This window comes from Hyperolius riggenbachi, chromosome 4, assembly GCF_040937935.1.
Source record: "Hyperolius riggenbachi isolate aHypRig1 chromosome 4, aHypRig1.pri, whole genome shotgun sequence".
Lineage (NCBI taxonomy): Eukaryota > Metazoa > Chordata > Amphibia > Anura > Hyperoliidae > Hyperolius > Hyperolius riggenbachi.
The window spans coordinates 320,355,547-320,367,575 of record NC_090649.1 but is presented as its reverse complement, the minus strand read 5'-3'; the positions used below and the strand labels follow the sequence as shown (position 1 = coordinate 320,367,575).

At 44.0% G+C, this 12,029-nt stretch overlaps 1 protein-coding gene across 2 annotated transcripts in view; it reads left to right on the top strand.

The window, feature by feature from the left end:
• TAB2 (TGF-beta activated kinase 1 (MAP3K7) binding protein 2) overlaps positions 1–12,029 on the top strand; it is a 91,550-nt gene that overhangs the window by 56,771 nt on the left and 22,750 nt on the right. Inside the window, exon 3 of one of the 2 annotated variants that reach the window (XM_068231726.1) lies at positions 8,632–8,819. The exons of the other annotated variant lie outside the window; for it this stretch is intronic. Within the exon in view, the coding sequence (XP_068087827.1) occupies positions 8,718–8,819 (102 nt within the window). The 5' untranslated portion in view covers positions 8,632–8,717. The remainder of the gene's footprint in view (positions 1–8,631; positions 8,820–12,029) is intronic. 2 annotated transcript variants of the gene reach the window in all.

Genomic DNA, 12,029 nt, shown 5'->3' with positions numbered 1-12,029 from the left:
CATGCGTTCCCGGGCCGCACTGGTCCGGAACGTATGCAGTGTGAACATCAGACAGTGCAGTCTATGCACTGTCTGTCGTGCATGTCGGCCTCCTGCACGCGTTGCCGAAATCCGGACCGCAAAGCGTGCAGTGTGAACGGGGCCTTATATTATAAACTGCCTCAGTCTGGTGATTGCATACGGTTTCATATGTTTAGTGTGAACACACTGCTCAGATTCTTAGCTTCAGTAGTCTAGAGCCAAACACAAGTTAACTTTTACACATAAATGTTCATTAACTTACCAGGCATAGCTACCTTCAGCCATGAAAGCCGAAGCCCCCTCCTAATGTTAAACCAAAGTGTCTTTCTGTTTTCTCAATCCCATCTCTTATGGTGCGTACACACGTGTGACTATAGTCGTTTGAAACGATCGTTCCCCGATCATTTCAAACGACGATCATTACAAAAAAGAAGCCAACGACTATTAACTCCGACGCCCGAGCCAGATCGTTGTAAACGAAAGTTCGGCCGTGGCGGATTTTTCTAAACGACGATCGTTTGAAAAAATAGTACATCGTTAGCAAACGGTCGTTTGTACTAGGCTGGACATGCGCACATCGCTTCAAATCTATATGACTGTACTTGCCGTGATGGAACGTTTGTTCAATGATTGTGTCCTATGTTATATAATGTGTCACATTATACAATGATTGTAATTGTAACAGGATAGGATATTTAAAGTTTAGTTAGTGCTGAATAAAAATGACATTAAACTTACAAGTTGGTACAGTATGCAAATTTGTAGTGTACAGTATGGAACGCTCGTTTTAATTACGTTACTTCCTTCAATCTACAGGCCATTCATTTAAACGTGTGTTCCGTTCTGAATAATGATGAGATCGTTCACAATATGTAAATTCGTACGTCATTTCCGTATAGTTCGTTTTCAAACGATCTTATCATTGTTCCCGTGTAAACCTTCTTTCAACGACCGTTTAATTGTCTTATTAAACCATCGTTCGTCGTGTGATATGAACGGTCATTGTCGTATGTGTGTACGTAGCATTAGGGAGAGCCTTTTTTGAGTCTATTATGTTTGCAATTGTAGTGGGTTGCCAAAATCTTTGGCCTCGATTCATAAAGCATTCCCGCATTCGGAAATGCTGAAAACTGCTCACTTTACCGACCACACAGCAAAATCTGTATTCATAAAGGCTTTTTCCGCATGAAAAGCCGACATTCGCGAGCAGAGTGATCAATCACCGCCTTGCGCGGTGATTATCATAGCAAAAGTAACAAATGTCAATTCATAAAGATTAGAGGTAGCGGTATGCGGACGGGTATTACCGCTACCTCTGATGTGGCGAGAAGCGTGCGGAATACATTGCAGTGAATGGGACAGACCTCCCAAGCAGCTGCAGAGAGAACACCGCACGGAGGGATTCCGCCTGTTTCCGCATGTCTCCCGACAGCCTAACGCCTGCCTACAGCGGAATATCTCCGCACGCCTGTCACAACTAGCAAAATTTTTATGAATTACCACCCTGAAGGCGGAAATACCGACAGCGGTGTTTCCCCGCTCGACGTTACCTTCCCGACAGCACTTTTATGAATCGAGGCCTTTGTGTCTGCTTTTCTACAACACATCAATGTTACAGATGCTGAAAAGGGCAGAAGCAGACACAAATGTGTTGGTAGGCTCAGGCTATAAGCACGTTTCCAAAGTAATTTTTAATCACTATGTCCCGCATATAAACATATCTGAATGCTAAAAGGGAGAGTAAAAAGCTCAGATTTAGTTTAATTTTAGTTTTTGTTGTTCAGGTTGTGTGGCCTTAAATGTGAGCCAGGTTATAGGGGGTGGCTAAATAGCGTCCCCGCCCCCTTATAGCGCAGATGATGCCACATCCCCTGCACACTCCCAGACAATTTTGTGAAATTGATCTCCCTCATCCTTGGGCTTGAGTACTCATCCATGTTGTTACTCCAATGGCTTTGTGGCTCACACATTTCTGCTAAAAAGATCCCATCTTTCTTAGAACATCCTCCAGAACCCGGAACAAAATAAGTTTAGGGGGACCAAAGCAAGGGGAATGAAATCACTTCTCTCTAAAACCGTTCTGGATCCCCATGGCATATGCCAAAAATCTACACCCAGTAGCTTGCATTTGGGTCTCAATAGTCAGTTTTTTTTTTTTTTTTTATACTCCAACAGGGAAAAAGTAGGCCTAGTAAATGACGTATAATTGGGTCAGTTTATTGTTAATTGAGGGAGGACATTTGTGAGGAAAGCATAGCTGTGTAGTTGTCTTGATAAACATCATTTTTTTTTTTTTTCTAACCAGATAAAGTTTGGGGTCATTTATTAGATTGTTAAATATACTGTATGATTTTAGGCATGAAAAATGAGTCAAGGATGGGGAAAATACAGGGTCAGTGCCTCCATGGACGCAATTGCCCAGGGCCCCAGAGCCATCTGACTGGCTCCCCTGCAGAGTATGTGTGCAATCTGCTGCCGCAAATTCCCCCTCCACCAGCGCACTGTGTAGCCCCCCCCCTCCCCAGATGTCAGTTGTAGGCTGCCTCTTTGCTCCTCAACCAGTATTTCGTAGCCTATGTGCATGCATCTACTGCCAAATGCATCCCCCCTATGCTCCCCTGTCCTTCCTGTACTACCCTTGTCCCTCCTGTTCTCTAGGCGAGTTTGCAGAATTTATGCACAGTGGTTGCTTAGTCGGGCTTCTCTCACCACCTCTGGGCGCATCCAGTGATGTGCGTCCATCCTCTCTACCCCTCACCGTCACTCTACTGCCCAGTATCTCAATCTGCTCGCATTGCACGTAATTACACGACTTGCAGGAGCAGAGGCAGGCGAGAGGATGGACGCACACATCGCTGGAGCCCGGAGGAGGTGGGAGAAGCACACCACCTCCCCCTCAGACAGTAAAAGTTGCACTGCGAAGCTTGTAAACTTACCTCTCCTAGCAGCAGGTGGGTCCATGCTCCTCCACTCACTAACTTCAGCCTGACGCTATGAAGCCTCGTACCTTTGTTTGGTACTCAGGAGCCATAGAGGTACGAGGCCTCACAGCATTATGCTGAAGTTAGAGAGAGGAGTGTGGACTCATATGCTGTAAGGAGAGGTAAATTTACAATCTCCACTGTGCAACTCTTACAGCACACCATAGGAGGAGTGAGGAGGAGAACCAATGATAGCCGTACCCTCACCAGAATTAGCTGGTTGGAGCGCCTGGCTAAAAGGGCCATAGGAGAACACTGCACATCCAATTTTAAGCGATAATTAACTGGCCAGTTTTACAACATAACTAGGTAATGGAGGGAAAGCCATGAAGGCTCTATGGGATCCAGAGCCTTCCCTCTAAGTGAATCGCTAACTATTTTTTCCAGGTTTACTTTATGGCCTTGTTCACACATAAATCTGCACATTTTCAGTCCAGCTCAGTACTGTCATGTCAGTTATGGACCAGTTTTGCATCTGTTTTCTATCAGTTTGAGGCTTGGTTCACACATAAAAAGATGTTCTGGTCAGTGTTTGACAGTTTGCATCAGCTTTGCATGTGTTTTTATGGCTGTGTTCACATATGAAATGTGTACAATTTGGGTCCAGTCAGGTAAAGCTGATGATTACAGATGCAAAACTGACAGGACTGGCCAGTACTGGGAACGGAAATGTGCAGATTTATGTGTGAACCAGGCCATAGGTCATCCATTTAGGATGATGCTTCTTGTCCATGCAGAAGTGAAACCTGGAAATGCTTCCTGTTTTGTGAAGGCAGAACTATGCCTTTTTATAAGTACAAATAATCAAGATCTACTTGGCTTCATAATGGGTTGCTTAAAGTGTACCTGAGATGTAAAAAACATACATACCTGAACCGACTGGCCAAATTACTGAGACCCATAGCGGAATAGCCAGGAGGCGGAGGAGGGCGGGAAACGGATTAGCCCTCCTCCGCCTCCTGGATATTCCGCTATGGGTCTCAGTAATTTGGCCAGTCGGTTCAGGCACGCCCGGATTCGCAGAGGTAACTGGCCGCCTAGCAGAAGATCCAGGCAGAGGAGGATGGTGAGGGACCTATTCGCCTGAAAGGCCTTTCACACTGGTGCGATTTGTATGGCAGCACACCGCAGAGCATTGAATGTCTGTGGGGACTTTCATACAGATGCGACAGAAGTGACAGTTTCATCTCATCCCTGAAGATAGGGCAAACCTATGTTACTGTGGGGTTCTGCGGCGTGCGACAGACAAGAATTCATAAGTCTATGGCGACGCGTATATTTTAAAATGCTCACTGCAAGTATTCGCGTTGTGCATGCACGGAAGCGTATTTTAGCAATAAGCTTCCACGCACGTGTTCGCTTAGGTTGCAGGAAGTGAGCATCACTTCCTGCTTGGCCGGCTGCCAGACGGGCTTTACCACGTATTAACGCAGTAATTCCCAAAGGCCAGGGCTGCACCGATAATGCCAATCCTCGGTCTGAAACAGACCTGAAGAGGGCTTGCTTTTTTTTGCGCAGTAAATATACATTCCTGATTGTAGTCTAGGGGCCTGATGAAGTTCCAGGAGATATGACTAGCTACATGCCAAAGCTGGAACGAGGCCAATGGAAGGACACTTACCTTATAGAAGACAGATATGATATGAGGAATGCTTAAAGGTGGGTTACATGCATAGTTTGCCACCAAATTTGGCAAAAAGTTGATCCCTGAATCTGATGGGGGGGGGGGGGGGGGATCTGTTCCTACTACACACAACCTATCGTTGTGAAAAATCAGTCAAACTGCAGATGCTCGATGCAGTTCGGTGTTGTGACCTGTTGATCTGTCCTGCTTCTCCCCCCACCACTGATCAAGCAATAGGGTTTTTTTTGTTTGGTGACTCTTGTAAGGGCCAGGAATACCTAGGTGAGAAGTAGGGATAGACCGGGAGCCCAATGGTGCAGTATCGTTAGGTATAGGGAAGATAAACTTATTTAAATCCATACTCACAAAGGTGGGTTGCAGTTCCTGCAACCACCGTATGTATAGGCCTGCAGGGAGTTAACCGCCCCTGCTCGGTACTCCAGGCTCCTGCTGAATACTGGATGGTCTCTCTCATGTATTATGATAGACTTTCCCGAAAAAATGCAAAGCTATTACCTCCAAAGGAGGTCTGACTGGTAGTGGGTAGGATGGAGGCGCCCAATGTGTTCTATTTTAGTATTTTTAAATACAAATAAATTATATAATAAAAATAGGTAATTGCTTACCTCTCCAGAAGATATAGACACCAGTTCAACTGGAAAAAAGTTTTTATTCAAAAAGCATTCTGACAATGCATTTCATGGGTCATGGCCCGCTTTCTCGGGTGAATACAAAATGCCTTGATAGCACAGGGGATAGAGTGTAGGCGCCTCTAATCCGATCAAGCAAGCTTTTCTACCCTATAATTTTTGACTGATTTTCTGCAAATATTTATTAAAATTTTATGATCAGTGTGTGTGACATGCTGCATTATAGTTTCTCTGTACGATTCTGTAAGGAAGTTGATGCGTCTATGGCTGCTTGAAGAGGCACTGTAGTGACGTAGTAGAATGCAAGTATTGAGGATACTCACTGTTATGGTAACCTTCTTGAACATCAGAAACACTTACTACATACAGTGGGTTGCAAAAGTATTCGGCCCCCTTGAAGTTTTCCACATTTTGTCATATTACTGCCACAAACCTGAATCAATTTTATTGGAATTCCACATGAAAGACCAACACAAAGTAGTGTACACATGAGAAGTGGAACGAAAATTCTACATGATGCCAAACATTTTTTTTACAAATAAATAACTGCAAAGTGGTGTGTGCATAATTATTCGGCCCCCTTTTGATGTGAGTGCAGTCAGTTGCCTATAGACATTGCATGATGAGTACTAAAGACTAAATAGAGTGCACCTGTGTGTAATCTAATGTCAGTACAAATACAGCTGCTCTGTGAGGGCCTCAGAGGTTGTCTAAGAGAATATTGGGAGCAACAACACCGTGAAGTCCAAAGAACAGACAAGACAGGTCAGGGATCAAGTTATTGAGAAATTTAAAGCAGGCTTAGGCTACAAAAAGATTTCCAAAGCCTTGAACATCCCACGGAGCACTGTTCAAGCGATCATTCAGAAATGGAAGGAGTATGGCACAACTGTACACCTACCAAGACCAGGCCATCCACCTAAACTCACAGGCCGAACAAGGAGAGGGCTGATCATAAATGCAGTCAAGAGGCCCATGATGACTCTGGACGAGCTGCTGAGATCTACAGCTCAGGTGGGAGACTCTGTCCATAGGACAACCATTAGTCATGCACTGTACAAAGTTGGCCTTTATGGAAGAGTGGCAAGAAGAAAGGCATTGTTAACAGAAAGCATAAGAAGTCCCGTTTGCAGTTTGGCGCAACCATGTGGAAGAAGGTGCTCTGGTCAGATGAGACCAAAACGGAACTTTTTGGCCAAAATGCAAAACGCTATTTTATGTGTGCCGGAAAACGAACACTGCACATCCCTCTGAACACACCATCCCCACTTTCAAATATGGTGGTGGCAGCATCATGCTCGGGGGGTGCATCTCTTCAGCAGGGACAGGGAAGCTGGTCAGAGTTGATGGGAAGATGGATGGAGCCAAATACAGGGCAATCTTGGAAGAAAACCTCTTGGAGACTGCAAAAGACTTGATACCGGGGCGGAGGTTCACCTTCCAGCAGGACAATGACCCTAAACATAATGGACATATTAACAATGGAATGGTTTAAAACAAAACATATCTATGTGTTAGACTGGCCCAGTCAAAGTCCAGATCTAAATCCAATCGAGAATCTGTGGCAAGATCTGAAAACTGCTGTTCACAAACGCTGTCCATCTAATCTGACTGAGCTGGAGCTGTTTTTCAAAGAAGAATGGGCAAGGATTTCAGTCTCTAGATGTGCAAAGCTGGTAGAGACATACGCTAAAAGACTGGCAGCTGTAATTGCAGCAAAAGGTGGTTCTACAAAGGATTGACTCAGGGGGCTGAATAATTACGCACACCCCACTTTGCAGTTATTTATTTGTAAGAAATGTTTGGAATGATGCATGATTTTCGATCCACTTCTCACATGTACACCACTTTGTATTGGTCTTTCAGTGGTAATTCCAATAAAATTGATGCATGTTTGTGGCAGTAATGTGAAAAAAATTTGGAAAACTTCAAGGGGGCTGAATACTTTTGCAACCCACTGAATATTCCTGTATATTGAATGTAGTCCTGCCCTCCCAGTGATGATTAGCCTAGGCCAGGCTTTTTCCAAAGTCCTGCCTTTTCTGGTGGCCCCCGAAGTTCTGAAGTTGTGAATTCCAAGTGGCCTGCAGGCCGTAGTTCTGCTGCCGCATGCAGGGGCCACCTTGTATCGTCACTTCTGCCTCCACCTTTGCTCTCCTGTAGGTTATGGCAATCAGCAAAAATTGTGCTCAATTTGGCTAGTTTGGCCCCCTAGCATTCTCAAGAAGGGCAGTATGGCCCTTGGCCTAAAGTTTAGATGCCTCTGGCCTAGGCTGACTAGCTATGTGAATTTTCCCAACCCCCCCTCCCTCCCCAGGGTGCTAACTATATACTTGCTGTGCTAAAGTATGGGGAAGGGAGCTGCTGGTAGTTGATGGGACTATTTTAAATAAAGATTAGTGCTGTTTTATTTATTTTATTTTTTTTTAAAACTACTTGCTCTAGGAACCTACCACTCAGCTATTCAGAAAAACAAAAGTTTGCTTTCTTAAAACAGAAATAATTTGCTATAATTCAGGTTGGAGTGAGCTTGAGATATCTCCCAGGGCATCACTGCTGAATATATGCAAATTAACCATTGTACCCTTAGAAGCTAAACACACCTCCAGAACCGCTGGAAAGCAATGATGTGTCAGCTTGTTAATTTGTACAGAGCCATAATAATCCAACATGCATACAGACAGTTTCGGATTGTTTGATCTTCATCAGTTCATGGCATGGATTAATTTGGCTCTATGCAGTAGGGCTTGTAACACCGAGAGGTACAGACTAACCAGCAAGCTCATGGTGTCCCAGAACTCATTGGAGTGTGTGAGGATCAAACAATCCGAAACAGTCTATATGCATGTTGGATTATTATGGCTCTGTACAAATTAACAAGCTGACACATCATTGCATACCAGCGGTTCTGGAGGTGTGTTTAGCTTCTAAGGATACAATGGTTAATTTGCATATATTCAGCAGTGATGCCCTGGGAGATATCTCAAGCTCACTCCAACCTGAATTATCGCAATTTCTTTCTGTTTTAAGAAAGCAAACTTTTGTTTTTCTTAACATCTTAGTAAGGGGGCTTTTAGGACCATTGTAGTCCCTTACACACTCCCAATGAGTTCTGGGTCACCATGAGCTTGCTGGTTAGTCTGTACCTCTCAGCTATTCAGGACATGGCAAATGCACCTGGAGCAGTATATACCATAGTTTCTCTCTACCTCATACCTTTTTAGTGTTGCCATACAGTCTTGAGATTAAGGGTCTGTGTGTTCTAAACTTATGCATCAGAATGTGAAATTTGTGTTTTGGCTGACTTCCTTTTATTGTTTAGTAATACATGCTTTTGCCATGTCATCTTCTGCAGAGTGTTTGCAGCGATGAGATGAGGCTGGGTTCCGCCAAAGCCTTTAACTGTCCAGCTGAGAACAGTTCTGCACATGCAATACACGAATGGCCCAAGGAAGCTCACAAGTTGACTTTCAGGTTTTAAATGACCTGCGGCAGAAATTCCCAGAGGTTCCTGAAGTAGTAGTTTCTCGGTGCATGCAACAGGTTAGTGCCTTCTTTTACACAGTCTATTTCCCAGTTCTCAGGATAACATGTCTTTATAAGCTTGATATAAAAATGGTTTTTTTTGTTCTAAATTTGTGCAGTGTTGGCAAATTACTCAAACAGTTTATAATGCTGTATAATCTCATTATAATAAACCCAGTAAACATTTGGTTATAGTAAACTACCTCTACAGGTCCCGGGCCAATCTCCATTATAAGTCTATGGGAACAATGCCTGGTATGCTTAACCCAGATAAAATAAAAACTTTTATTATAGTAAACCTGTGTTTTGTCCACTAAGTGGCACTGACTCTTGATATTGTAAAAAGTGGGCGGTGCATTCGTCAAATGTCAGTGTGAATGGTCAGCTGTTCTCTTCAGGCTTGTTGCAAGTGAGTTGATGCCTGATAATCTTTGTAAGACAAGAATGGCACTGGATATACAGCACTGTACAAATAAGCAGCCTGGGGAAAATGAGGAATAATGTGAACGTAAATAAGACGATGCAGCGTTACCACTTCCACTTTGGAATCACCAATAAAAGTGTTATCACACATATTGAAGAGGCTTCATGATTGGCTCAGGTGTGAGCAGAAAGTTTTGCAGGACACATGCTGCAAGTCCCACCCACGTAGGTATCGGAGCCACTCACTGGAAGCGAGTGGCTGCGTCTAGTCAGTGACGTCTACAATTTTTAATGGGCCCTGGATACTGCACCAGCAATTTGTCCAGCCTGGCTATGCAGCCCTAAACCACCTTTCCTGGTCCCTTGGGGTTTGCTATAACAAGATTACAGGAACAAGATAGGGACTGTAGGTTCATTATTAAAGGGGAACTTTAGCCTAAACAAACATACTGTCATCAAGTAACATTAGTTATGTTAATTAGAATAGATAGGTAATATAATCTCTTACCCACCCTGTTTTAAAAGAACAGGCAAATGTTTGTGATTCATGGGGGCTGCCATCTTTGTCATGGGGGCAGCCATCTTTTTGGTTGAAAGGAGGTGACAAGGAGCAGGAGACGCAGTTCCAACTGTCCTGTGTCCTGATAACCCCTCCCTGCTGCACACACTAGGCTTCGAATGTCCAATTCAAAATGTAAAAAAAAAAAAAATTGCACCAAAACAGCAGAACAAGAACAAAATCAGAGGAAAAAAAGCCCGGGCAGTTTTCTTCTGTGCAGCTAAAAATGAGGCTTGTATAAGAGAAACAAAGTTCTGATGCTGTGAAACTGTTAAAGAAACACCAGGCCTTTTCAGTGCTGCTGAGTCGATTTTTAGTCCGGAGGTTCACTTTAACTTGAATCTGTTCGTAAGTCGGAACATTGTGCTATCTCTGTCTCCTGTACCTCCTCTGTGCCTCCAGTGTTCCCCTCTGTGTAGCCTCTGCCCTCTGTACTTGCTTATACAAGTTTAAAAGCCATTTTTTCTTTGAATTTTTTAAAATCCATTTTCTCAAACTACAAGCCCAATTTGAAAAAAAAAATTTTGGGCTTGTTCTCATGGAAACACTGAATCCATGCCATTCGTATCGGTGGGTCGTTCGTAAGTGGGGGACTACCTGTATACTGTATATGTTTTTAGTATTGCGGAGAGAAACTGAAATACTTTTGAGAAAGCACACATAAAGGGAACCTTAACTCAAAAAAAAAAAAAACTTACCTGGGGCATCTACTAGCCCCCTGCAGCCATCCTGTGCCCTCGCAGTCACTCATGGCTCCTCCGGTCCCCTGCTGCCAGCTAGTTTCGTTTTTGCCGACTGGAAGTCAGCCGGCCACCATGCGTACCTTTTTACGCATTCCCGTTGGTACAGAAAGCTATTGCGGACATTAACAAGTACATTTTTACGCGTTACGGGTGCAATGCGTACAAATTTATGCATGACACCTGTAACGCGTAAAAATGTACTTGTTAATGTCCGCAATAGCTTTCTGTACCAACGGGAATGCGTAAAAAGGTACGCATGGTGGCCGGCTGACTTCCAGTCGGCAAAAGCGGAACTAGCTGGCAGCGGGGGACCAGAGGAGCCATGAGTGACTGCGAGGGCACAGGATGGCTGCAGGGGGCTAGTAGATGCCCCAGGTAAGTGAAACTCATGGGTTTTTTTTGAGATTAGGTTCCCTTTAAAACCTGTACCACTTGTATATGGTGCTTCATTGGAAATGGACCCTACAGCCCGTAAGGCAAGAGTGCTTCTTGTATGTGACCTCAAGGATAAACAGCTTCTTTACTGACGTTTCTTGGAATTTTGGAACCTTGAGGCAAGGCAGCACACATATTATGCACCTTTTGTGGGGAAACACAAACTTCTCTACTGGCCATTGTAGTCAATGGCCCACTGGGGAATCGCACTTTATTTGCAGTTTTTGCAGTGATTTTAACTTGCACACCAGTTTGCACTTGCTTGCATTATGCATGTGTTTTCCAAATAAATACATTGCACAATAATCCAAAAATCACAAATTATTGGCAAATACAGTATTGAACCCAGAGCCAACGCAAGTGTGCTCCCAGTTTAAAGGTAAACCTTTAAATGAGCACCTTTAACTGACTGGATATAATGTGCATAGTTTTTCTAGGCTCTTGTTAATCTCACTCAACTTGTATATGGCTGACTTTGGTGTACTTTTTTAGCCTAATGCTGGGCATACACGGGCAGTTGGTATCCTTATCAATCGAGCTGCTGGTGGCTCGATTGATGATATCCGACAGGTCCGATGGCCCGCCGGATAGATTCCCCGCGGGCGGACAATAGCGGAGAATCGAGCGGCTGATAAGGCATGCCCACGGGAATCGATACGCGTAGACGAGCGGTGACGCGCCGGCATCAAGCCGCTGGCTCGATTCCGGCGCATAAGCGAGCCGTGTATGCCCAGCATTAGGCCTCAATTATGTGACAGTCTTGAAATTCATGTTTCTTGCTGAGGACTTACTCTTTTTGCCATCAGCGATGATAATGGCAAATTATTGCCCATAATTTTCTATGAAAATGTTGTGATTCGTTTGTGTTACCTGAATTTGTTTACTGAGCAGTGTAAAAAAAAAAAAAAAAAAATCTCTACATAGCAACATCTTGTCCAGAGCTTGTTTCATAGATTGCTAAATTGCATTTGTTAACAATTCCTTTGGGGGTTCAGCTTTTCACTGGTGGTTGCAAAGGCCCAAATCAGTGATTGCTGTATGGCAAAAGGTGGTGGACATTCAAAATAA